This window comes from Aspergillus neoniger, assembly GCF_003184625.1.
Source record: "Aspergillus neoniger CBS 115656 unplaced genomic scaffold BO87scaffold_14, whole genome shotgun sequence".
NCBI classification, from domain to species: domain Eukaryota; kingdom Fungi; phylum Ascomycota; class Eurotiomycetes; order Eurotiales; family Aspergillaceae; genus Aspergillus; species Aspergillus neoniger.
In genome coordinates this window covers 373,329-399,500 of record NW_020291142.1, presented here as the reverse complement: position 1 = coordinate 399,500, position 26,172 = coordinate 373,329, and the positions used below count along the sequence as shown (strand labels likewise).

Sequence of the window (26,172 nt, the reverse complement as noted above, 5' to 3'; positions counted from 1 at the left end):
CTACTAAGTTGTCAATAGTTTCATGAAACTGTTAGTATGTAACTACGCAGGTATAATTTCTCGACTTAGTACGATTATTATATGTGTCCGTGAAGCCCTCTCACACATCTAAGAGATTTTATGAAATAAGTATGTATTTATTGATATTACATTTAGTTATTTAACTTGTACCTTTGCTAGCTGGCTAGAATCACCCAACAACTACGTCAGTGGTCTGCTATAGTGTTGAAGCACCGAGATCACGATAATGATATACTAACTACTGCCAACGCTCTACCAAATTGACTGTACTGATAGTGGCAGTACTATGCTATCGTGACAAGAGGGATGTGATTCTCTAGTAAGTAATGTAGATAGAGGATGGAATTCTCAGGAATGTAATTTAGGGAAGCAATTCATGGCGAAATGAGATTATAGTATCTAGAAGGACGGTCCTGGATTTCATACGCAAGTTTGCGCAGATACTTATCCTCGAACAATCTCGAAATCATCATCGAATTATTACTAGTCTAATGTATACATACAGAATCAAAAGAAAAGGATCAAGGCGACGAACACATAAAAATAATAAAGAAAAAAGGAGATAATGTTCTAAGACAGCTAGTGATCATCACGTACAGACCACATTCTTCCGTCCCGCAGGCTCATTCTAACCATCTACCTGCGACGGTTACTGAATCAGAAAGCATCAAATTAATGAGTGACATATCTATAATAATGAGTGACTGGTGTATTGAGTATATCAAGCGCCCTTGGCGCCCTTAACAGGCCCGGTCTTCGAACCGTCCATGTTAGTGTTCAGGGCCTTGATCAGCCGAACGCCTGCGTCCGCTGTCTCATTGGGAGCCCACGACCAGAAGCGTCCACCGCGGCCCATTTCGTGGTGATGTCCGGGGTGCAGGAAATCTTCCTTAGTGCCAGGGACATCAGTGGACGAGGAGAAAACGCTGACCCGGTCCTGGAACCGGACCCGCGGTTTAGCCCGAGGGGATACCCGGCCCGACGTGGCTTCCAAGAAGCGTTTGCGCATAGCGTAGCGCTTCGATTCCTCGCGACGGAGGGAGATGAAGCTAATCCTTTCGAGTCCGCTTCGCACGATGAAGCGAACACCAACATAGGCCCATTCGGCAAGGAGGAGAGTGAGGAGGAGGGACGACATGTTGACCTCCTGGAGTCCAGCGCGGTAAAGGTACACGATGGCGGCGGTGGACAAGGTACCGAGCCAACTGAGCACTTCCAGACCCATGAGAGATGGTCCGATCGAGTCAGCTCGGATGGGGGGAGGTCTTTGACACTCCAAGCTTAATTTGAAGAAATCGCCTCGCAGTTCCAGCCAGTTGTTGGCAAGGAAACCCAAGGAGACCAAGGGCCATGCAACTCCAAATAGAGCGAGAGAGCCAAACTGCACGCACATCTCCAGAATATCTTCATGAACATCGTACTCATCCGCGTCGATTTCGTCACGGACACGCGAGAGGAAACCAGCTTCTTCCGGAGCATCGACTAGGAGTTGATCGGTCCTCTGAGAGTAGCCACGAGGACGCGAAGAGTCCCGACCTTCGCGCCAGTCACGCCACTTGTGCATCAGGGTTTGCTTGACATAGGGAAGCACAATTTCCTCGCCGAAGTTGAGGATCTGAGCGGTCGCAGAGAGATAGATCACTTCCTGTTGCAGTCGGGAGGTGTCGATGTGGATTTCACGGGCAAGGTTGGCGGAAAGGAGACCGTAAGAGCGAAGAGTGTCAAGATAGGGCACTATCTTGCTTCCAAACGGGACGTATACAAATGCGGTCAGTAGCGTGGGCAAAAAGGCCGTAATAAAGTGCATCACGAATGTCTTGGCTGTCTGTGCCAGGTCGTATTGATCCTGCGTGCGGTAGTTCTCGTAGTCGGTCAAACGCTTCGCAAAATCCGTCAAAATATTGGTTATGGAGGGCAATGAGAGCGAAAACAGAACGGTCGGCAGAAACTCCAAGTATGCCTTCATTGGGCCATTGTACACTTCTGACACCAAGATTTCCAGAGCAAAGGATAGGATGATCAAGCTACCCAATGCCATGCTTGCAACGGTCGCAAAGGGAATCATCAGGAGCTGTCGAGCGAATTGCCTATGAGCCGAAAATACGCGAATGGTCTCGCCGGTGTGCGGATTTTGAAATTCTTTGTCCCAAACCCATTCTGGTCGGTTCACTTTGAGGAATCCTACGTCCTTGACGTTCCAGCGCAAGCTCAGGTCGAGCTCGCGGGTTTTCCAGTACTCGACGAACACGATGCCCCAGATGCAAGTCACTATCGCACATGTAATCGAATAGGGGCCCAGGTAGAACCAAGAGAAGACGCCCCAAACAGCCGGGAAAATCAGGAAACAGGAATAGCAGTGGATAAAGGCAAAGTAGAAAGCAACCTGAGATGTTAGTATATTTACAGAGCCAAAGAGACCCAACTAAGTTTCTAATGGTGCTCACCTTCTCGCCAAACAACGCGCGAATAGCGTCAAGATCCTCAGCCGTCAAGAAAATAGTCCGGCTCCATTTCCGGAGCAGCTCCGCGTTGGCGGAGCGGTCATGCAGAGGGATAGCCGCCGTGATATTCTTCCATTGGCCCACCTTGGGGGTAATTCCAGCGCCTCCAAGATGCTTTTGCCATGTCACCGCATGGTAAACAGATCTGAGGGCCTCCGCAGGAGTGTCGGCGTCAGTCTCGCCCTCGTCTCCGCCCTCAGGAAACTCGTGGATGATTCCATGAAGCCAGTCCTTGACACTATACGTCGTTAGCTTTCCCGATCATGCACCATTTGTTGTTACCGATCATCCGTACCGAGATTTGTGTACCAGGTTGCCCAACAGATCGGGCGGAACCCGAATGCAGACGAGTAGGGAGGCGCCGTAGCCATGACGGACTTGTACCTGGAGATGCGCTTCTTGAAGGTCGTGGATTAAAGTTCGAAACTCTTGGATCGCCTGGGAGAGCTCTGGATGGGAAGAAGACGGTGTGAGATCGGGCGTCAGCCGGATGGAATTGGGAGGAATGATTGCTTACCGACATCCTCGAACGAATAGTGGATGACCCAATCGACGCCGAAATTATCCAGTTCGGCCTGGTCGAGGGCTCCGTGTCCAGCAAAGAGACCCATCCTGGATCAACTGACGAAAGGAAGGACAGGAAGATTCACAGAAGGGGGTGAAAGGGGGAAAGGAAAAGCAAAGAATACCAGATCAGATTTGAGCGATTGATAACGAACGAGATAGCCTCATCTCCGCGGGGACTCACGGATGCATCCGAGCTCGGTGGGATGGGGAAGGGAGGGGGAAAGCCGATGGGGAACTGAAGAGAAGGGGAGAGAGAAAAGGGAAGGAAAAGAGAAGGATTGCAAGGGATAGAACGGATGACGCTCGCCTGATTGATTGCGATGGGAAGAACTATTTTCTTTTATGGCGTAGCGTGATATTTTCCACAGCGGCATTCTGATTATTAATGGATATTCATTAGTTATGTGTCCATCCAGGCGGGATGATATCTGTTGTTCAGCGTACTCATGATACAACGAATTTCACGATGCCCCATCCCTTCGACTGGCCAGCTTGCCTTTGATTTACCCGAGGGCCGTGCCAAGTCCGCCTCAGCCCTACAGGGCGACACGACCATTGGTTCGCTGCGGTGGCTCTAGCCGTATTAGCAATCCAGCTGTTACAAGGTCTGTTCTTTTTGAAATCTTCAACAGCTGATACCAGTAATACCGAAGTTATATCCGTGGTTTGGTGCTGGATTTCTGACGAAATCCCCCGCGTCCAAGACAGGGGAAGAACGAGGGGCTTTAATTATATTGCGATGCTTATTGAAATACTTATAATCAGTCATGGGCGCGATCATTCCTCGCATATTACTTACTTGATTTAATCTAGCTTCCTCTAGAGATTATAAGCATGCTATTGTAAGCATCTCAAGCAACCTGCGCACCGTACATGAAATACTGCTGCCTGACCCAGACAATCCTTGCTTCTTGCGTCACCCGGTAATGATTGGTCTTCGAATGCCCGTTCAATTTTAGCAGCGACTCGGCTGAAAGCGGAATGATTGATGTGGGCCCTCAGCGGGGCGCTAAGACATCAACCAATGATGGTTCTCCACTGCGCCCAATAATGAAGCAAATCCCTGCAGGCATCCATTTTTGGCTGGTAATGAACGGGTTACCAACCAACAGCTTACCATGTAACTTACCGTGCTGGTACCTCAAGTTTGCCTTTTCCGGACGCCAAAAGCAACCTCATGGACCAGGCACCGAGCTATTGGCAGAACTTCAAATGGCTCGAATTTCCCCCGTCAACCTCCCAGGCCCCAGTCTCTGTCTGGCAGTAACGAGTCAACCCATCTAGACTACAGCCGCAAAACCGACTCGCGTGATCTAGCTAGGTCCCCGCAATAATAAAGTCAGAGATAACGGCCTGCCCACTGCGCAGCGCGCTCCACTCCAGCCAGCTTCACTGCAGCATCACTCATCATTCCGTGAGCTCCGGCCGAGGATCCAGCCTCTATCTGCCACTTCATTAAACCTACGATATAAATATCACATCAAAAGACCCTGATCGTCCTGTTTCTTTGTCCACTAGTCCTTACTAGACGGATCTTCGACCACTAGCGTGGAACATCACCCTTTTCTATCCCATGGAATCGATGCTTGCTTCGACTGTTGATCTCATGGCTCGTCGTTTCTTCCCAGGACATAGCGCCGCTTTAGGCCTGAGTCTATTCCTCTTTCTGTTTATGTTCCTTCCGACGCTCGTGGTCTTGCTAGCTGTCGTGGTGTTCTTCCTGTTCTACTATCCTCGTCTTCAGAAGCCGTCGTCGCATGATCATTAGTATCTGTTTTTGGAAGCAGACGCTTGGTATGTATGCTGCAATAGTCATGAGATTGCTAATGCTGATCATGTTCTAGTACAATATAATATATGGAATACGGAGTTTACGACATGATACCACCGGGTTCGACAACGTTGTTTATATATCATGTATTATTATGTGGCATGATATACACCACGAGAGAATCTACCTTCTTATGTTAATCCTATTTTTCTTAACTACAGAAATTGTTTTCTTAATAGTTGGTCATTTAATATAAATACTACTATTATGCCCAAATGCAGTCGAAGCTGCGATGCCTTCGTTGGTTCGGAACTGACAGTCGGGATCAGTATAAGACTATGTGGATCAGATATATTGTGCAAATGCCAGCCCCTGACAACTGCATAATCTAACGAAGGCAGTGGCAAGATTACTGTGACCTAGTATCACCCGTAAGGCTTTCTCACAAGTAGTACTAGTCACTCCATCCCGACAGGGGTGCGATCCCGTAGTAACAATCAGCCTATCCAATATTCTTTTGTACCCACACTAGTGTCAACCTTATCACAATTAGCATAGTCTAACTCTCATGGTCTGGACTTACCTGCGTAGCTCACCCTCTATCCAGCTCCCTTGCCCCTATAGTACTTAACTCTTTTCTTCTCTTCCTAACCAATAATAAGTGAGTATGTCATACCGAGATCTTTCTCCTTACTATATACAACAGTTTGAGTGAGTCGAACTATATACCAACAGTCGGGTCAACACCTCACTTAGAGTGACCACATAGATTGTGCCTAAAATGAGCAGCATAAAAATTGCACCTGAACTTAGAAGTGGAATAAATACATCAGCTCACAATACCCATCCTCACCCTCAAATCAAAGCATGACGTGTGAAGGCGGTGTACCTCAATTTACACCTCGGATCTCAAGTCACCCCACCATTCGGAATTCCGTCGCTCTCCAAATACCCAACTCTCACCAACTATACGATCCTCCCAACCCAGAACAGGCGGGACAGCCTCCTCCAAACAAGACCTACCTAGATTGTGCCAACTCAAAACCCCACTGTGACTTCGACAAAGCAACTCACCCACCGACAATGTGCCTTTACACCACCCCGGAGTTCAACTTCGGAACTCCGACCTACGGAGCGGGAATGACAGCATAGGTGGGCCCTCGTCCATATAAATTTCCCCATGGGCACCAGCAATTGCCATATAACTTTACCTCACAAATAACACAAAAAAACATCTACACATTCCTCAAACCCTGAAACCAACACCACCAACCTACATACATACATACATACATCCAACCAACAATGACAACCTACACAACCGACCACGCCCCCGCGGTCCTCCAAACCCACGGCTGGCGCACCCTCAGCAACTCCGTCCCCTACATCCTCCCCTACCTCAAACCCAACATGACCATCCTCGACATCGGCTGCGGCCCCGGTAGCATCACGATCGACTTCGCGCGACACGTCCCCTCAGGCCACGTAACGGGCGTCGAATACGTCGCGGACCCACTGGAGCAAGCACGCACGCTCGCCTCCTCACAAGGCATCACAAACATCACCTTCCAAGTAGCCGACATCCACGCCCTCCCGTTCCCCGACAACACCTTCGACCTGGTGCACGTGCACCAAGTGCTCCAACACATCGCGGACCCCGTGCTGGCGCTGCGCGAAATGCGCCGCGTGGCTAAACCCAACGGGGGGATTATCGCGGCCCGCGAATCCAGTGCGATGACGTGGTATCCTGAGAATAAGGCGATTGAGCTGTGGTTGGATATTACGACGAAGATGGCGAGGGACAGAGGTGGGAATCCGCACCCTGGGTCGAGGATTCATGTGTGGGCGGAAGAGGCGGGGTTTGTGCAGGAGAGGATTAAGAAGACGGCGGGGTCGTGGTGCTTTAGTAGTCCGGAGGAACGGAGGTATTGGGGGGGTTCGATGGCTGGGAGGGCGGCGAATTCGGGGTTTGCGACGCAGGCGCTGGAGGGGGGGTATGCGAGTAAAGAGCAGTTGGAGGCGGTTGTGAGGGGGTGGGAGGAGTTTGTGGAGTGTGAGAGGGCTTGGTTTGGGTTGTTGCATGGGGAGATTGTTGCTTGGAAGTAGGGGTGATTAGTTATTGGGTGTTTTGGGGGAAGGGTGGGGTTTGTAGAGTATGTATGTAGTACTGCTTAGATGCACTTGTAGTATTTGTTGTATTGCTGTGAGTGCCAGATGAGGTACCGCGTATATATGCGATGTGAGTTGAAGGGTTGATAGATGTCCAACAGTAGCTACTATAGTCCTATTATTATGTATTCACTCAACAGAAGTTCATTGTATGATTGTGTAGAGAATACTCTCATTATTAGTGCGTTGTGATAAGTACCAGAGATACTAAGATAATATCATATCGACAGAAAGTATTGTAAGTTATCGGTAGAGTGAGAACCTGACCGCCAAGGCGACATAGACCTTCAATTACAAGTTTATTGAGTATCATGTCAAGACACAACTACGCCCCAGACATCCTTTTGTGTCAAATATATTCCTTGAACAAGGTATGAGTTAAATGCATAATAGATACAGCTAAACAATCCCGAAAGCTATGCGAATAGAATTTGTGTATTAACAAGCAGAGACAGGTATGCCACATCTACCATCCATCCTCCTCGTAATCATATGCAGGCTCCTCTCCACGTTCGATGATAGTAGTTTCACGCTCGTAGACGACAGGCGGCCGGTCATAGTCATACGACTGTTGTTCTTCACGCTCCTCTTCCTCCTTTTCTTCCTCGTGTTCGTCTATTGTTCTCGTTAGTATACAGTTATATCATGACCATGGATGTGGTCTGGGGGGGGGGGGGAAGGGGGGCGTACGAATCTCGTGGGAAATGAATGCAGCGCCGAGAGCACCAACAGCCAGACCAGCTGCGCCACCCATAAGCATGTTCTTACGGTCCTTCTTCTTCTGCTCCTCCTCGGAGATCTGCTGTGCCTGGGGGTCGGGGTAGTACCCGCCCTCCTGCGGCGGAGGGGGGCTTGCGTAGTAGCCCGGACCACCGGCCGGGGGAGGACCAGGGGGAGGCATATCGCGGGACATGTCAGCGGGAAGCTCCCATTCTGTGCGGCCGGAAGGCATGTGGACGTAGTAGGCGCGGCGGAGGCTGGGCTCCCACTCCTGGGCCCATTCCATGGGAAGAGGAGGGGGAGGGACGGGAGGAGGACGAGCGGAAGGAGGAGGGCTGGCGTAGGGAGGACGAGGAGCAGGAGAGTCGAAGCCGCGCTCGCCACCTTCGTAGGGAGGACGAGGAGCAGGGGAGTCGAAGCCGCGCTCGCCGCCTTCGTAGGGAGGCCGGTCACCGTATGGGGGACGGTCATAGGGAGGGCGCTCCGGCGGGGGAGGACCGGAGTTGTATCTCTCTGGAGGGGGGCGCTCATAGGAAGGGCGGTCGTAAGGAGAACCCTCGTAACGAGGACGATCATAGGGGGGCCGCTCCGGGGGAGGACCGCCCTCGTAGGGAGGACGGTCGTATGGCGGACGGTCGTATGGAGGGCGTCCGCCGTAGTAGGGTTCTTGTGGTGGGGGGTAGTAAGACATGGTGGTTATGGAAGGATTAGGAAATTAGGAGAGAAAAGTAGAAAGGATGAGAGGGAAGAAGAGAATAAGGGAAGGATGAAAGACCCTTAAATATTCAAAGCGGCTCCGGAGACCCTGTCAGGTGGAGGGGGGAAGTTTGGACTTTGGACACGGATGCATCATTGGGGGTGGCCCCTCTTCGACTTCACCCTGCCACTGGCGCGTAAGTAACATTTAGGCCGAGATTAACGGCTCCCAGGGATTCGCACTCAGCCCATCGGGACCCAGACAGGCGCTAAGAGTAAGGAAAAGGGTTCCCCACTGGGTTATTAGCTGGGATGGGGAAGCGTCAATAGTCGGGTGGATGAGTGGTGACTGGGAGCTGTAGATCTGGCAGTTTGGAGATGCAGAACGGGATTAGGCAGAGACGTAAACAATGGACGGTATCATGGCCCCTGAAGGGTGTGGTGGATCCCGGGATCAACCGGGAGTCTAGATTGAAACGCATTTTCTATTCACAAATACCAGAAGATGGACTGGACAGAGTGGCTGGACGGGTGTTCCCTGATGAAGGCATGATGATGGATGATTGTACAATGGCAGTAAACCAGCTGCAGAGAGGCAGCAAGATGCGTCAGATGGAGGGGCGTTGATGCCTAGCGGACTTAGCTAATAGTTCGCTCTTAGCCATGCAATGCAGTCAGTCACTCATGAAATGAAACCAACCAAATCGAATCAATGCTAAGAATAATTCTCCGTCTGACTTGTTCCTCCGACCCTCCCCTTTTCGGTTTCTTGGCGCCACACAGGGCTGGTGATGTGGAACTGGTCTTCCCAGCCAATCGGAATACATACTAACCCTTCAGCCACAGCTCCAGCTCCACTGCGTATCATCCCCGTATCATGGATCATCATCCAGCGGGTTATGTCTTCCCCGTTGGGCAGGGTTCCAGAAGCTGGGTTGTTCAACCGCGTGAGCATAGCCACCTCAAAAGTGAGATTTTAAATTGGATAACTGCATCATGCTACAGAAGAGAATAATGCCTCTAAGCGAACTTCCCTAAGCGAAATGCAGCAACGGCGCAAAAGCAAACTAGTACTGTAGTAGCCGCTGTATCTGGAACGTCCATTGATTACGCCAAGACTAGCCCCTCCGATAGCCCCTGACCGAAGCAGCCACGTGTGTCTTACCGAGTGGCTGTACATCCACTGTTAGACTTAGTGGTACACCGTAATAATGACAGGCTCAGCCACATCTGTCGCTGTGCATTCCAGATGCAGTCATCGTTGTCGGACCTGTCTTGACAACACTGTGCCAAGAGCGTACTTACTGACGGATTACATGAGAAGAAAAAATCAGTGCCCCGTTGCCTACAGTTAGATCCTGCGCCATGTCGAGAGGATGCGCGGAGAAAGTACTACTCCTGCGCCAGGAAATCTACTCGGCTTGGCAGGCGATGTATTAGATATTGTTGCATCGGAGCGGGATTTAAGGGTATCAAATGGCCGTACTATTGCCGCAGAAAATCCCGCAATCCATAAGAAAGATCATCTCCGAGAAGTGGTACTTTGCATTCTGAATTGTCTAGACTAAACCAGGCAGCATTATTGGCAATCTCGTTTAATGTAACCATCCTCCTCGCCCACCATCTAACATAAACCCACCGTCTTCTTCCCATGTCTCCGAACCCACCCCCCGTAGTTCACTAACCCCCTCTACTCCACCACCACTGTGCAGTCGGGTGTTAAAACACCCGGTGCTATGACATAGGTCTTGATGAACCCCTGGCAGCCGCTTATCCTCCAGCAGTGCCAAGATCGCTGGACTGTCCACTGCCAGGATAATAAAACGCAGCAACACTAGAAGCCTGTTAGCCACCGAATAAACGCGACCCTGGAAAGAGTTGAACTTACCCTATGATCACATAGGCTGCAATGAGCAAAGACCCTTCCAAATAGTTGCTTCGGCCATCCAAGACCAGGAAGTTGACAACGAAGGCCGTGACAAACAGACAGATGGTCTCGAATAGCGTGAAGTACAAGGACATGTCCTTGTCCATACACCAACCCAGGATGACCACCAGTGGCGTAACAAAGATAGCTGTGACGAATGAGCCCCTACTCCCAGAGGAAAAAAAAAAAACAATAAGAACATACCGATTTGGATACTACTTCCTACCGATACACCGATCGCCAGGTCCATCTTATTTTTGGTGGCTACACTGACGGCGGTCACGTGCTCGGCGGCGTTGCCAACAATAGGGAGGATGATCAGACCGATGAAGGCTTCACTGACAGACGAGCTCTCGATCATGGTGGGGATAGCGTCGACGAGGAACTCCGCACACACTGCGACAAGACCGGTCGACACCAGAAGCATCACCACCGCTGCGGTGCGAGACATTTCGGGTTCCGGCTGCTCGGGAACCGCTTCAGTTGGGTTGTTGGCCACGGCCGTAGGCATGCGAGAAGCACCCCGGGCAAACTGAACGGCATTGCCTGGAGGTGGTGGGCGGTTGGTGAAAGAAGGTAGAGAATGCGTGCGTCGAAGGCCATAGGGATTCGAGGGACTGGCGGGAACTGCTGAGTTGGGGGCGGCCAAGTTACTCGAGAAAACCGTGTTGCTCAACAGAGATGGAATGGTTGGACGGAAGGGCGATCGCCTTTTGGCGGGTTCAGTTGCTTCTCCAACCTCCGCCGTAGGCTGAGGGTGATCAAAGGCGGGTTCTGTCTGGGATGTTTTCATGGATGGGCGGCCGGTCACAGTTGTGCCCTTCACAGAAGCGGCGGTATTGTCCTTTTCGGCACGACGCTGCTTCCGGCGCTCACGCCTTTTCGCCTTTCGATCCTCCTTGGAGGCTTTGTCCTGTGGTTGTCCAAAGTCCCGGGTCTGAGGTTCATGATCGGCATCGTATCGGCTGTCATCTCCAAAATCGATGACAAACGAGCCAGACCCGTCGGCTTGAGTAACACTCAGGTCACCCGCAGAACCAGCATGCTCATCTATAACGGCTGCAGGAGGAATATCGGCCGAGGACTTCTTACGGAATGACTGTGGAGAAACCGTGCCATGCGAGCTGGTGCTCGACTTGCGATGACGCCTATGTTTCATGGCTCTCTTTATACGCTTGGCGGTGGACCAGGAGGTTGTCGTATCCACAGACTCATCCGATGAACTGCTCGAGTCTGACGAACTGTTCATGAATTCAGCCAGAACACCGGGGTGAGATTCCTCATCAATGATCTGTTGTGGGATACTGGCGTAAAGATAGGCGTGGGATTTAAGCTGGAATATGATGTACAAGACGTACACCAGAAGCAAGACCTGATCGAAAAGTTAGAAAGGTAGGACATGAATGACAGTTGATACTACTTACAACACTTGTTCCACGGCTAACTTTGAGCGTGTATTTATCTGCATCTCCAGCGTCCGACCAAGAAGCGTGGAACGCCGTCTGGATACGTCAGTAAGTATAGGGTAAACCGAAAGGATGCGCAGACATACTGGTAAGAGCAAACTCATGACACTCAAACTGAGAAGACATGCACTCATCTGCGTGACAGTGCTATTATAGATCTGGCACATGTTAGTTTGGCGAATGCGTACAGCTTATGTTGCTGGCAGATTTACCTGTTCCTGGAAGCGCAAGCCTCCCAAGAGGAAGGCCATACCCAAGATCAGCAGTAGGTTTGCTAAGATGGATCCCAGCAGGGATGCTTGGACGATCCGAATCTCATTCTGGACAGAGTTAGAGCGATCCTCAAGTCTGTTGCAGAACCAATTGACTCACCTTGACTAGGGCAATACTGAACGAATCCGCTGTGATTAGTATTTGTGTGTGCACATGCTCTTATAAGCAACAACTTACATGCTACCGAAATGTTAGCAACAGTCAGGGGTAAATGGGTGGGATTGGGAACATACAAGATGATCAACTCTACTGCATTTCCAAAGGTGACGTTGATGAGTGCACCCACAGTGTCACCCAATCGACTAGCGACACACTCGGTGGCATGGCTGAGCAGACCGGCCAAGGGGATGATAGCTATCGCATTCATGGCAAAGACCAGGCCTGGATTGAGTCCAGCGGCCTGGACCGCAATGCCGACAGGGACGAAGACGAGCAGCACATTGACCCAGCTGTGGCACAGGGCGCGTTTGGTGTGTCCGGTGAAGCGAACAATTCCATCCTTCATCCGGACGAACAGTGGGCGCTCAGTGGTTTGATTGGCATCTTTTTCCGACTCCGGCCTGGCCGGGTCACGTATACCTTCTTTCACTTGAGCATCTTGAGCCGAAGCGTCCTCGGAGGACTGGGTGTTGGACTGGTTTTGACCCTGGGAATTATTCGGGGTAGACGCGTGAGCTTTCGCCCACGAGTGAATCCGGTCTGCATAGCAAAGAGATAGAATGTTAGTCAGGGGGGTCAAGATAGATACAATCATCGATGAGATGTCAAATGAAATCGTTGAGGAGGGCCTCTAGTGGGCCAGGGAAGGGATGGCGATAGGAGGCAGATAGGGAGAGGCACTCACGCATGTATTTCAGAGCCAGGAACGGAAAGGATCAGATAGAGAAGGCAAGAGGGGCCCTCGATAAGACGTGTGTGATAAACTGGTAAGAGGAAGCTGTGTCAAACACAGGAACTGAAGAAGCAAGCCAAGCTTCAGGAAGGAGAATATAGATAGGAAAAGAGGGTCCCTGGAAGTAACCTGCGCGACCGGACTATTATAAGGGAATGGAGAAGTCAACCTTTCTGGGACGGGGGGGGGGAGCCCTGTGGCATGGAAGCAGGACCAATGATGCTTGCCAAGACAGCAGGATGATCATCCTGATCCTGACCTTATTCCGAACTGGAGCCATGGTCCGCCCCGTTTCGCAGCACTTGAGTCGCAGTGAATTGCCGTCGCCTCGACACGCAGCTTGTCTCCACCTTACACCTTATCAATCATGGCCAACAGTTGCTCTAACATCCTATCACATCATTTCTAGATACCTACTCGGACTAGTACTCCAAGTACTACCGCTGAGGTCATCTCCTCCTGTGGTATTTCCGATCAGAGCTCGGAGGACTTGAATTCCAATGGTGTCATCGGCTATTTTTCAATTTCGGACTCGGAGATGTCAGCGTTTGTCAGTCGACAGAGAAGCAGAAAAGTTGAATACTAATGATGAATCAGATAGCTACTATTATTCTTGGGCCGCCCGATAGGATGGAGTTCTCCACCCCTGGGCCGCGGATCCATAGAGGCAAATCTCAATCTATCTCACCCTTTCCAGAATCCGTCCATGAGATGCACACCTACGACATCAACAGTGGGGCCAGCGAAACTAGGGTTGAAAGGAGTCAACAGTAGTTGATTATGAGACTACTACGGATCTAGATTATTCGACTTGGTAGCTCTATTTCAGGCTGCCGTGGCTTGCAGAGGTAAGGGGGTAAGATGCCCCGTTACGCAACGGATAGAACAGAACACAGACACACAGAACGATGACTGAAAGTTGTGAATTCCATTACCCCGACCGAGAATTGAGGCCAGAACGGGCTGGCTTGGAAGTGATCTGCCAAGTCCACCCTGTCTTTCTCAACAAATAAAACTCTTCCCCCAAGTCTTCTCCCCGAGAGTCCCTCCAATCAGACCTGCTGGTTTCCTGCGCCTGCCCCGAAGCCCACTAGTGGCTCGCTCTTGATTGGTCGGCACTACGTCAGGAGTCAGCCTCGTTTCGGTAGCATTTCTCCGGATTCCGGTATCCCATACCCGTACTTTACAGGGGAGCCAACAGCTTTGGGTAACGCGTCACATGAGCTTGTCCCTGCAAAGGTTCAATGAGCTTTCGTCAGCGTCAGAATCTCTCCGGAATGTTGACATGTCTTCTTGTCGCTCAACACGTATTCATGGTACACAGTACTTTCAGTATCTCTCTCAAACGTCCACCTTGGCCATTCAGCGCGGTTCCTTAAAATCCGCTGACTCACGATCTAGACCATGGACTCGTCATCCCCAACCGTCTCCGCAGCAGTGTGGCTGAGCGAGAAGTTATGGCTGTGCCGTGGACCGTTGTGATGGAACTGCCATCGACGCATTGAGTTCATATTGACGGTGCCTTCGGACAGATTCCATCCTATCATTATAGTTTCAGATCACTGTCGCTTATTGCGTTTCCGGCTTGGCATCTGTAAATGGAATGAGAACCAGACAACTCTGGCCTTCTTCATTGTTTCTCAACAAAGTATATCTGGATATTCTGGATGCGATGAGATCATGACGGCCGAGCGCGCCTCGTAATCCCGCAACAGCGTCCGATTTGGAAGATGCATGTCCGGATGCCAGTGCATCTGACCGTCTTGGCCAGTGGGTAGAAGCACAAAGAATAGTAACCACGACTAGAGTACATATGCGGGGTGATGTCCTAGCGTACACTGGTACCTTTATAGGCATGATGTGTCCGTCCACTCGTCATCATGTCGCGCTGGATTTAACTTCAGCCAACCACTCGAGCACCTGTTCCATTCATTGCGAATTGACTCAAAGCGTAGAACACGAGTCATTTTATGGCAAAAGCATCATTTATCCTCCCCGAAAGCCTACAGCGACAGCCTATGTATTGGTCACGTGATTGAATGCGGAGGGATGTGACGGCAAAGGTTTCATCCGCTCACATTATCGTCCGCTTCCTATTCTTTCCTCTACTCAATACTGGCTCGTCGGGGAGTTACATTAAGACCAGTAAAATATGTTAGAGACCTTATCTTACTGCTCAGACTCGGATCCCGATAAGATGGGAAATGATAATCTTCATCCGCAAGGTTGCTACTCGCCCAAAAGACTAGATCATCTCCTACGCATACAACGTATTATGGCATCACCTGATACTGCCAATCAGCCATCCTGACCAGGTAGAGAACACCACAAAGAAGCCCTGCCTGCTATTCCTCTAACTATGTCAGCCATATACCTCAATAAAGAGCTATCTGATGGCCGAAATCCCCAGCCGATATTGCTGCGGACGCCCCGTGCAGAAGAAACCTTCTTCTATCGGCATTTGGCTCGGCACGCGTCACGAGATCCAGGCACGGCAACCCGACCCGGATGCAACCGTCACTCAGCCCGGCTCGATCGAAGGATCAGAAGAATGAAATTTCTTCACTTAAATCTACAGCCTTTATTTAATCAGCCCATATGCGGACATACGCAGTATCCTGCTTCCCGTAACCTTAGCTGTACGAATACAGCCGTCAATGCGCAATGGCTCCATCAAGGAGCGCTGGCGGGGGTAGAATGGCTAGGTTGCTGAGGTAGGCAACTGTCGCAGTATCTGTGTAGTTGGGATGAACTAAAACTTTTCAACAGTATTCTAAATCCCTTGACATGGAGACAGCGGCTCGACTTGGACACTCGGTCCTTCCTTATCATGCTGAAGGGCGCTTTGCCACCGACAATTGTGATAGCGATGTAGGTCATATTACGTATCAATGAATCTCTCGAATTAGTGTAGCTGATATCTAGCAGTTACCAGAGTAGTGCTATATCTGACATCACCCTCACAATTGGATATCTATCAGCTCTTATTTCGGTCCTGTCTCAAGCACTGACACCGCGGGCCAAGTTCATGCGGATCATGTTTTATGATCTCTTGTCAACATGTGTATCAGCTTCTCTTTGTTGCTTAGCTATATTCTGCGCCGTACGAGCGAGACAACATAACACCCCTCCAGATGCTAGCGAGGCCGTCCGGAATGGCTTCAGTAGCGATGCCTGTGCCGTGTCCGCTATATGGCTGATATTCATGATTTGGTATGTCCGATTTCTACTTCAATAGCATTTTCAGATTCACTGAACCTATGCAGGGCCGCAAATACCATCCGTGCTTGGCGCCCGCAGGAGCTGCAGGATCCTATGGTAGCTTTCTCAATCTTTTCTTCTGTTACTATCACTCGCGGTGGCATGTTCACCACACTATCCGAGGGTCTTTCATTCGTTTCTAGACTGTTGAAGGGGTTTATGCTGGGGTTTGCCATTGCTACCGGGGTCTCTCTTCTTATACTACCAATTACTAGCCGCGGACATGTCTTCGACGACATCAGGGGTTACGTCGCGCAGATCGATAACGTACTCCAGTCCCAGATTGACTTTGTCCAGGGGACATCAGAGGTATGGACCGGAGGTCAAGGGCTTCTAAAGAGGACGCGCACGGCACGAAGTATGCGAGACATGCAGAACAGTCCCAGTTCGGATCTGGAAGCGAAGCAGAAGCGCTTGACAGCATCAATCACCAAATTGAACGGATTACACGGGAAGCTACAGTCAGACCTGCTCTACTCGAAAGACGAAATTGCATGGGGCAAACTATCAGCAGGCGACCTGAGTAGGATTGGAGGGCTGCTGCGAAGTGTTTTGCTGCCCCTTTCGGGAATGGCTATGCTGCCTGAGGTGTTGGACATGATTGTCGGGAACGAAGCAACGCGCAACAACAGTGTGAGATCACTCGACGCCAAGGAGGATTCTGTGAAACAATCCGAGATGCAGAAGGTAGCCCAAACGCTTCAAGACCGCCTTGTGGACTCTTCCAGGTTGGCGACAGTTGGATTACAATATATCTTGCTGGCTCTTGGGCTATCTAAGCGCAAGAAAATCGAGAAACAATACTCAGGAAAAGCAGATGAGGAAGGGACCGGAGAACTACTCACACCACTAGAGCCACAATTTGCACAGCGTTTTGAACAAGAAATGCGAAACTACTTCTCACGCCGCAAGGACCTCACAAGAAACCTTGCCTCCCTTGAGGCGTTTACGGTCTTAGAGAAGCCGGATGATGCCACCTCCCAGGAAGACATGGCGGCCATTGCGACAGACCCTGACGTCAAGCAGGAGTTCTTTCTAATTCTCTTCATGGGACATCTGCAGGACAACCTACTGACCGCGACCCTCGACTTGATCCGTTTCGCTGATGACCGAATTCAGGATGGCACTATGAAGCGCAGCAGACTGATTCTCCCCAGACTCATTACCATCCGTAAATGGCTTTCCCTTAATACCGACCACGACACCAAGTCTGCTCCGGATCGGAGACAATCATCTCATGTCGATCCAGCTGCCCTTGGCCAGACCGAAGCGGATAACTTCCCAGATCCTGAGCACCTGCCCCCGGCCAACTGGTTTGAGAAGAGCAGCCTGGCGCTTCGCTACTTATCGCACATTATTCGTTCCGAGCAAAGCATTTTCGGCTTCCGCGTTGCAGCAGCTGCATTTTCCGTTGGTATTCTGGCATACCTGCGTAAGACACAGGACTTCTTCACCCACCAAAGATGCATCTGGGCCATGATTGTCATCGTGATCGGGATGAACCCGACCAGCGGACAGACAATGTTCGGCTTCGTTGCACGCATCGTCGCAACAGCCGTCTCGTTAGTCCTGAGTTTGATTGTGTGGTATATCGTGGACGAGAAGACCCCAGGCGTCATAGTATTCCTCTACCTCGCCAACGTCTTCGAGGTAAGCCAGCATCCTCTACGTACCAGCCACCTACTAACCCCTCCAACAGTACTACTTCTACGTTAAAGTCCCGCAATACTTCGGAGCCTCCGTGATCGCCATCGTCACTCTAAACGTCATCGTAGGCTACGAGCTACAAGTAAAAACCTCTCCCGAATCCCCTCAAAACAACCCACTCTAACCCAACCAGGTCCGCAAACTCGGCATCGAAGTCGCCACCTCCAACGGCCAGCCCTACTACCCCATCTACCTCTTCGGCCCATACAAACTCGCCGCCGTCGCCGCCGGCTGCGCCATCTCCTTCTTCTGGGTCATCTTCCCCTACCCCATAACCGCCAAAACCACACTCCGCAAGACCCTCGGACGCGGACTCTTCGTCCTCGCCAAGTTCTACAGCTGCATGCACACGACCATCGAGCTCTGGCTCACCGGCGAACTCGACACCACCACCACCTCCACCACCACCGAAGACGGCGACATCCGCTCCGCATCCTCCACTCTCCAACGCACCCGCCACAAAGTCTTCAAAGAAGAAATGCTCCTCCTAAACAGCCTCCGCATGCACAGCCACTTCAGTTCCTTCGAGCCTCCTATCGGTGGGAAGTTCCCCCGTGCAACTTACGATGAAATCATCTCGCAGATCCAGCGCATGCTCACTAGCATGGCGTTAATGGCGCATACCACTCAGAACATGGATGCTTTGTCCTCCACAACCACAACCAACTCCACTGACAATAGTGACAATAACAATAATAATAAATGGATCTCCCGCCTCGCCTCAATAGCCCTCCAATCCAGCGGCTTCAAATCCCACAAAATCACCTCCCTGCTCTGCCACTTGTCCGCTTCGGTGCAGAATTCTCAGCCTTTACCGCCGTATCTCGAGACGGGGGATACATTCCCGCTTGCGAGGGAGCTGCAGCGCATTGATGAGGAGTTGTTGAGTATTCGACATGTAGAGGATCCGGCTTTCTCGGCGTTTGTTTGTCTGGAGGTTCTGAGGTCCGTGGTTAGTTGCTCGTTGGATGATTTGTTGAGGTAGGTGGTTGATTTCCCCTTTTCCTTATAATATTTGAAATGATGTGGATATGTTTACTAATGATTTTTCTTGTTACAGGAATGTGAAAAGCTTGGTTGGGGAGTTGAGCTTTGATTTGCATGTTCGGGATGAGGGTGAGATGCAGCGGTTGTTGATGCAGGAGGAGTAAGTGGTTGGCTTTGGGTGTGCGGATGTTTTTGTATATTATTGTGATATGTATATATTGTTGTTTATGAAATCTACATTTTGACTAGCATGGCATGCTCGTTTACCTAGGTTATGTGCTCAGATAAGTATACAGTGACGGAAAGCTCAAATGTCTATATCATAGCACACTGCTAAATGTACTATATACTACATACACACACATACTATAAATACAAGCAATCTACACCCTACAAAGCAACCCACTCCTCAAATCAAACTCCCACTCATCACTCCCCACCCCCGAATACACCCAAAGACTTCCCCTCGGATCATACCTCCTCTTGACCTCCACCAACCTCTCATACCCATCTCCATAGAAATCCCTCTTCCAGGTACTACTAAACGGATTGCCCTCATTCATATACGCCCCCATATTCGGCGCCCAATTCCTCCACACCGGCTCCAGCACACTCTCATACCACTCCGCCGCATCAGCCAACGATGCAGCAGGGTCACCTGTTGCATTCACGGAGCCGCCATATGCCATGACGTGTGCGTAAGCGCTGCGCCAGGACGGAAGGACGCTCCCGCGGCGTTGTTCGGGCACGTTCGCGGTGCCGCGGCCGCCCTGAAGGCCGAAGATGAGGAGGGTGCCCGAGCCGGATTGGGAGGTGGAGATTTGTTGCAAGTAGTGGATGAGATCCGGCTGGGGAAGAGTGGCAAGTTCGGATTTGCCGAGAAGGTGGCTTGTGAAGAGGCTGGCTGCGCCGGCAGATTGGCTGGCGAGGAAGTTGGGTTTGATGTAGGACCAGTACGATTGGGTGGTTGGGGGTGTGAGTTTGGTGGTTATTTGGGTTGTGTTGTTGGTGAGTTGCGTGGAGAGGTTGTGGAGAGTGGTGTTTATGGCTTGGACGGTGGTGTTGTAGGCGATTAAGCTGATGATGACTGCTGGGCCGCGGAGGACTTCGTCGACGCCAGTGTAGGTGCTTGCTGATTTGCCGGTCGCGGCCATGATGGTGCCTGTGATGCCGGAATCCATGAGGTGAGGGATCTGGGATGCTGTTTCGGCGAAGGCGGTCCAGGAGGCTAGCTCTGAGGTGTTGGAGTTGTTGGATGCGTAGAAGGTCAGGCCGCCGGTTACGACGTTCTCTGGGATTGGATGCGTTTGGAGGATAAACTCGGTCACTACGCCGAATTGGCCACCACCGGCGCCACGGACGGCCCAGAAGAGGTCTTGGTTTTGAGCGTCGTTTGCGGTGAGGATGTGGCCCTCCGGGGTGATGACTGTGACTTGGTAGACGTTGTCGGAGGCGAGGCCGTAGTGGCTGGATAGGAGGCCGTGGCCTCCGTTCTGGATCAGGCCGCCTAGACCTACTGTGGCGTCTTCGCCGCCGACGACTGTCCGGTTGTGTTGGGTTACGGCTGTGGTATAGACAGTGCCCCAGTTGTTGCCGCCGCCGCAGATTAGCACGTCTGCGGTTTTGTTGGTGCCGGGGACATGCCAGGTTGGGTTGTGGTGGATGTGGTTGAAGTTGTGGGTCCAGATTGAGAGGGAGTAGGCACCGGTTGATCTTGAGGAGAATAGGTTAGCTGAGTTGATATCATTGAGGGGATAGAGTGATGAGGGTATACGTACCGGCCGTTAAGATCGTGGCCTGTAGATTTCACGACGATGCGAATGTCCCTCTGCGATGCCCATGACATGGCCGTTGCGACCTGCTCTTCGGTGGTGGCGTTGACGATGTATTGGGGCATGCCGCCGATACTGCATCCCTTGTCTCTGGTGTATCCAGAAACACCTGGGGGTACGCAGGAGTTGTTGTAGAAGATGGAGTAGTCATTGCTTTCAGGCCATGCGGCATGGTAGGCTGCGTAGGACCAGTGGTCTTTCACCGAGGAGCAGTTGTAAGGCGAGCCCAGTGGGTTTCCTGCATAACAGGAGGATGCAGCAGGAGCAGTTCGAATAAGAGACCCGCTAATAGATTGGTTTAGAGCAGACCACTCCTCAGTTGAAGGCCAAGCTGCATCACCGGGGGTGGTTTTGCAGTTGGCCGCAGCCAATGCTGAAAGGGCGATGAGTGACAGGAGCTTTGGAAGCATCATTGTCACGTTGGTTGTATTGTTGTAGATTCATTCTGGAGTACATGAAAGAATGCCCGGTCTTATATATTCTGTGATAGAACGCGAATACGACTGAATTCCCATGCTGTTGTGATGCTCGGGGATGGTATCTTGGGCGATGGATATATCCTGTATAGGAAATTAAACACGAATACGCCGCGATCTGCTGTTGGTGGAGACTATTCCTGCGATATCCAGGGACACTCCATCAAACCCCACAAATATTCTATTTTAAACGGTTCCTAGCCCACCACTGTACCAGGTTGTTTAGCCGGTTGGGTGACGATGTGAAAACTCTGATAACTGGAGAAATCATAACGGGCGCACATCAACTCTTACGATGAGTGGAGATTCTCTCCAATTAAGAATTCTAGAATGAGTCGACGCAGTATACTTCAGGATACGGATACGTTCCGTTGACTGCCAATTGTGAGGGATAGCAATCATCCTAGCAAGTGCCTCGCGGTTTCACGCGTGCCGCCCGCCGACCCCCCTGCAACATCCCTGAACACCCACAGGCATCAACCATGTCCATCTTTTGCATGAGTCGGACATTCCTCCGGCATTCCCGGGTACAGAGAGTAGGCTTCCTACCACGGATCCCTTCACTCAAGAAACCGCAATGTCACAGATTCACCCAAACACCACGACCGTGCGACTCCACCCCAATCTACCATCCGCGTCCCATCTCTTACGCATTTGATCCGGCCACTCCAGCAACCCAATCTAGTTCAACATCCCCAGCATTCTCATTTCTACACCCATCAAACCTCGCCCAAGATGCAGAATACCAACATGCCATCCCCCTCAACCCACAAAATCTAAAAGTCCCCTGGCCAACCTCACTCCCCTGCGCTCTGCAGTCCAAATACTGGCGCGAAGCAGAAGCCGCAGCAAAAGACTTATTACAGACCCTCTTCCCACCCAACAACAACCCCAAGGGAGAGAAATACCTCACTGCAGTGACAGAAGCAGTGGTATCCTACGCAATCAACCTCCTCCCACTATGCGATCTCGCGAGGATCAAGCTCCTCTCCAGGACATTTGTCCTAGCCTTTCTGCACGACGATGCAGTCGATGCAGGGAATACCAGCGATGATGTGGTCTTGATCCCTACAGAAAAGAACAGCAAACCATCCCATAAGGCCTTCAACATCATCTCGGAGGAAATCCTCGCTGCAGATCCCGTCAATGGGGCTATTCTCATTGAAGATATCCTATCCTGGGGCTCTACGTCTCGAAACCACCAGCAAGGTCCAACGTGTTTCAGTTCTCTGGATGAGTATATCACCCATGGGTTAGACGATTTCGGAGCCACGCTTATTCTCCGCTGCGTGGAGTTTTCTATCGCTGATTCTCGTTCTTCTTCGCCGATGGATCTTCAGAGCATCAGCTATCTCAAGTCCCTCTGTGCGAAACATCTACTCCTTACGAACGACTTGTACTCGTATGCCAAGGAAATAGCCAGCGGAGATACAGGTCTCAATGCAGTACGAGTCGTGCAGGATCTCATGGGGTGTTCTGACTCTTCTGCCAAGATGATGGTTCGACTTATGCTACGTGATTTGGAGAGACAGATGGATGAAGAGTATACTCGACTCACCACAACCGGCAGTACGAATATTGACGAGACGCAATTGAAACACGCGCGAGCGATGATCATCGCTGTGGCAGGGAATATGTTCTTCTCGGCGACATGCGATCGGTATGCCAGGGCTGTGGAGGGGTCGAAATTAGTATAACTTAGTTTGTATATCTACAATTTTCATGTACTGTATATAGAGACTATACTTACACTGTGAATAAGCCCTCAATTATAACCTACTTACTACTTACTACCTCCTCCGTACTACCACCCTGCGTTGCATCTCTCCCACCAACCGAAAGCAGTTTAGCGCGTCCACAACCGGTTAGATATAAATCCTCCCGCCGTCTCCACCCCCCTCTCCCATCACCCTCCCTTCCCTTTACTTACCTTCATCATCGTCGCTAATGCGTGTTGCGTCTGCTATAATGTTATGCGGACGTCAACCTCGATAATTTCAATATCAACGACAACAACTAATAAAATCTATATAGCTATCTGGGGTATCATCTTCCTGCCTAATGTGTCGCACGAAGCGTGTTATCAACCATGAAAGCAAACCAGTCAAAAGAAGTGGTATTAAACCCCAGCCACGACAAGTCTCCTCTGAGGCCCTAATCATCCTTGAGCGAGTGTCTGCTGTATGCCTCTTAATACCGATAAAAAGTGGATGTGCGGTTCAACTTCATGTTGTTGCAAAACTAGAGCAAGGGTTCTGCCTTTGCTGTGTCTCAGCATGTAGTCGCTGTCCTACATTTCTTGTAATATCTCTCTATTTATCTATCTATCCGTGTATTATTAGGTATATGATGGATGATGTAGATCAGTAACTGCCATCGAATGATCGCCGATAACTATCCTCGTTGTTCCAGTACAGCGTGTCGTGCTGGACTTCCGGACCTGTGGCTCCAAACTCCCACCCCAATTTGAGCTTCGTCCATTGCATCAGGTGGCTGGCCACTTTGATGTGGCCGACGTCGGTTGGGTGTTCTTGCGGATCGATGTCGTTGTGCTGCAGCACGCCCTTGGTGTCGAAGTAATAGACGAATCCGTCGTCTTGGAAATGCTCGGCCACGCGCTGGATCTCGGAGACGTAGAAGGGGGATTGTACGTAGGTGTCCCCTGAGCGGGTGAAGTTGCCCCAGAGGGACTAGGTATGTTGTCAGCGGGTGGTTTCTCGGCATGGGGTAGGGGAAGAGGGTGTGCATACCATGATAACGATCTGTGCGTTCGGCCATGTTTCGTGCACGCTGGTCACGAGCTCGACGTAGCTGTCGTAGAAGGTCGAACCGGGGATGTCGTTTACGGCGCGGTGGTCGTTTGTGCCCAGGTCAATGATGACTAGATCTGCCGCGCGATGGGCACTGAAATCCCACTTCTCGGGCTGGTTTCCGTAGGTGGCGTTCGCACGCACGCCTGCATCAGGGGCATAGAACCATTGGTGTGTCTGATTGAGTTAGAGGCTTGTGTCTGTGGGATATAGGGAGAACTGACCATGCCGCGCGCCTTGTCCGCGTAGCATTGTTCATCCGTCAAGCAGATACCGGGATACGCCTGTTATGGTTAGATGGCGAGTGCAAAGTGCAACGAGAACATACGGTGATCGAGTATTCGACGTCGCCTAATCCAGCGGCGTAGTTGTATGCCCATGAGGAAAGTCCTTCGTAGGTGCCATATTGCCCCGATGCGAAGCTAAAGCTGTTAGCGATGGCGTGATGGTGGGAGACTGGAACGTACGAATCACCGATGATCTCCACAGTCTTGCTGTATTGAGGAACTGTAACAAGCTGTGAATCCGAAGCGACCGAGACACCAGCCAATTGAACTGTGCGACAGGTCAGTCAGGCGTCTCCATGGTGGATCGATAAACTTATCCGTAGCCCCAATTCGTAACTAGACAACCGTCAGCGTGAGTTTGTATTGATGAAGAAATTGCACTTACCTCTCATCTCAAATGTGTTGTTCTTGGCCAAATCCAACCCAGGGGTCCACGACCCGGCAAATTGATATGTTGAGTTCGCAGTCACATTGGAGAATTGCCAGTCCAAACCGTCAATCCTATAGAGTCAGCAAGAGAAGCCAATTTCCTTGCTTGGATCCCTACCGATAAGCCAGAAGGACGCCTTCACTCGTCTGCGGACCGAAGCTTACAGCAAGCTATGCCATGTCAGTTGAAAGCGTCCCAGTATCTCATGACCAACGCTATCATACCTGCTCGCCCGTAAACCCAAGCTTGATACCCGGAAGTCTGTACCTGTTAGTCCGACGTCATCAACCAGGGAAACCGACTGAGACATACGACCACCCTGAAGAACCAGTCAGTTAGCAACATACACGATCAAAATGATGTAATCAGCACGGAAAGCTCACAAGAAACATATTTACTATCCCACCTCCCCTTATATGCGATCTCCGACGCGTCCGGTTGGTAAGTCCGCCAAGAGCCATCATCCAACGAAATAGCCTTAGCCTGGCCAGGGTAGGGATCTTCTCGAACCTGGCCATTCTGCAGAATGGTGGCCGAGGCCTGAAGAGCCCATGATAGCACGTAGAATGGAGAGAGCCGCATCTTTCGGTTGGACCGTTCAGGTTGTGTGACACGCGAGTGTGCCGGGGAGAGGGGCTGCTCCGTTCTTAAGTGCGCGGTGGGAATGATAATTTCCCTGCGTGGGTTTTGCTTTTGCTATTTAGCATAGTGTGCTCCTACAGGACGATAAAACTTACGAGGAGAGTAATGATCGACTTCGGATGCACCGTTCCTCGTCGATCAGAAGTGTGAGATCGATCGATCCGTTCGTGGCGCCAAAAGCTTGCCAGGGATTTGTTTCTGCAAGTTCACTCAGATTGGATGGCTCTGTGAGTTAAACTATAAGGTTTTATGCAGGTTGATCTGGTGGTTGGAAGTAATAAAATCTGTTGAGACATCTTGACTGCCTCCTATCCGCGAGGTCCGCATTATGGCTGAGACGAATAAAGTTGGGGGCCGGGGGCGGAAGGCAGGCTGAGAGACACTGCCCCAAAACAATGGAACGGCGGGAATCATTTCCTGGGGCCAAATAAACACCGGTGATTTTCCATTTTCCTCGTCGCGTCAGACGCGACCGGATTGTGGTTAATGTCACTGAAACTGCACCTTAATCGCGTACATAGCGACGACAATTCCCTAAGCTTTAGGACAAGATTGCCAGGCGGCAAGAGAAAAATTGTGCTCGAGGAAATGCTCAGTCTCAGTCCCAAAATTGTCATCCAATTGATCAGGCACATTTAGTGATGTCTTCAGCTTCTCTTGACGAAATCTTACTGTCACAGTTCGACGCATCAACAATGCTCGAGAGCATCTATGTGATTCATATCCACAATTGAGGT

General features: G+C 50.8%; 10 protein-coding genes across 10 annotated transcripts; 4 read left to right on the top strand and 6 right to left on the bottom strand.

Annotated features, from left to right (window-relative positions):
* Positions 1–627: 627 nt before the first annotated feature.
* Positions 628–3,333, bottom strand: BO87DRAFT_43988 (anoctamin family protein). The gene is made up of 4 exons (XM_025627945.1): positions 3,040–3,333; positions 2,818–2,971; positions 2,466–2,760; positions 628–2,404 (listed from the first exon to the last, which is right to left on the bottom strand). The coding sequence occupies exons 1-4, from the start codon at positions 3,131–3,133 to the stop codon at positions 743–745; spliced, it is 2,205 nt and encodes a 734-aa protein (XP_025480295.1). The 5' UTR covers positions 3,134–3,333; the 3' UTR covers positions 628–742.
* Positions 3,334–4,305: 972 nt separating this feature from the next.
* BO87DRAFT_376156 (uncharacterized protein) lies at positions 4,306–5,064 on the top strand. Its single transcript, XM_025623224.1, has one exon. It carries the CDS (start codon positions 4,696–4,698, stop codon positions 4,855–4,857), a length of 162 nt encoding a protein of 53 aa, XP_025480294.1. The 5' UTR covers positions 4,306–4,695; the 3' UTR covers positions 4,858–5,064.
* Positions 5,065–6,165: 1,101 nt separating this feature from the next.
* On the top strand, positions 6,166–6,966 carry BO87DRAFT_307329 (class I SAM-dependent methyltransferase; the record flags this gene model as incomplete). Its single annotated transcript, XM_025619390.1, has 1 exon — positions 6,166–6,966. The coding sequence occupies one exon, from the start codon at positions 6,166–6,168 to the stop codon at positions 6,964–6,966; it is 801 nt and encodes a 266-aa protein (XP_025480293.1).
* A 529-nt stretch (positions 6,967–7,495) lies between these two features.
* Positions 7,496–8,440, bottom strand: BO87DRAFT_386240 (WW domain protein; the record flags this gene model as incomplete). Its single annotated transcript, XM_025624752.1, has 2 exons — positions 7,496–7,644; positions 7,720–8,440. The coding sequence occupies 2 exons, from the start codon at positions 8,438–8,440 to the stop codon at positions 7,496–7,498; spliced, it is 870 nt and encodes a 289-aa protein (XP_025480292.1).
* A 1,546-nt stretch (positions 8,441–9,986) lies between these two features.
* BO87DRAFT_376152 (putative membrane bound cation transporter) lies at positions 9,987–13,164 on the bottom strand. The gene is given in 10 exon segments (XM_025623223.1): positions 9,987–10,279; positions 10,334–10,520; positions 10,577–11,744; positions 11,797–11,874; positions 11,925–11,996; positions 12,051–12,158; positions 12,211–12,226; positions 12,323–12,325; positions 12,345–12,810; positions 12,956–13,164. The coding sequence occupies 10 exon segments, from the start codon at positions 12,957–12,959 to the stop codon at positions 10,216–10,218; spliced, it is 2,166 nt and encodes a 721-aa protein (XP_025480291.1). The 5' UTR covers positions 12,960–13,164; the 3' UTR covers positions 9,987–10,215.
* A 1,347-nt stretch (positions 13,165–14,511) lies between these two features.
* On the bottom strand, positions 14,512–14,894 carry BO87DRAFT_43919 (uncharacterized protein). The gene has a single exon (XM_025627919.1). The coding sequence runs from the start codon at positions 14,858–14,860 to the stop codon at positions 14,573–14,575; it is 288 nt and encodes a 95-aa protein (XP_025480290.1). The 5' UTR covers positions 14,861–14,894; the 3' UTR covers positions 14,512–14,572.
* A 717-nt stretch (positions 14,895–15,611) lies between these two features.
* BO87DRAFT_376151 (MFS transporter) lies at positions 15,612–19,185 on the top strand. Its single transcript, XM_025623222.1, has 7 exons — positions 15,612–15,717; positions 15,773–15,874; positions 15,932–16,216; positions 16,270–17,914; positions 17,964–18,053; positions 18,105–18,952; positions 19,032–19,185. The coding sequence occupies exons 1-7, from the start codon at positions 15,668–15,670 to the stop codon at positions 19,120–19,122; spliced, it is 3,111 nt and encodes a 1,036-aa protein (XP_025480289.1). The 5' UTR covers positions 15,612–15,667; the 3' UTR covers positions 19,123–19,185.
* Positions 19,186–19,341: 156 nt separating this feature from the next.
* On the bottom strand, positions 19,342–21,203 carry BO87DRAFT_435315 (putative isoamyl alcohol oxidase; the record flags this gene model as incomplete). The annotated part of the gene is made up of 2 exons (XM_025627756.1): positions 19,342–20,671; positions 20,737–21,203. The coding sequence occupies 2 exons, from the start codon at positions 21,201–21,203 to the stop codon at positions 19,342–19,344; spliced, it is 1,797 nt and encodes a 598-aa protein (XP_025480288.1).
* A 545-nt stretch (positions 21,204–21,748) lies between these two features.
* On the top strand, positions 21,749–23,328 carry BO87DRAFT_415571 (uncharacterized protein; the record flags this gene model as incomplete). Its single annotated transcript, XM_025626700.1, has 2 exons — positions 21,749–22,926; positions 23,301–23,328. The coding sequence occupies 2 exons, from the start codon at positions 21,749–21,751 to the stop codon at positions 23,326–23,328; spliced, it is 1,206 nt and encodes a 401-aa protein (XP_025480287.1).
* Positions 23,329–23,629: 301 nt separating this feature from the next.
* BO87DRAFT_425486 (SGNH/GDSL hydrolase family protein) lies at positions 23,630–25,375 on the bottom strand (the record flags this gene model as incomplete). Its single annotated transcript, XM_025627306.1, has 10 exons — positions 23,630–23,956; positions 24,017–24,253; positions 24,301–24,360; positions 24,405–24,498; positions 24,544–24,631; positions 24,749–24,864; positions 24,911–24,963; positions 25,018–25,054; positions 25,106–25,112; positions 25,177–25,375. 10 exons carry the CDS (start codon positions 25,373–25,375, stop codon positions 23,630–23,632), a joined length of 1,218 nt encoding a protein of 405 aa, XP_025480286.1.
* Between the last annotated feature and the right edge of the window lie 797 nt (positions 25,376–26,172).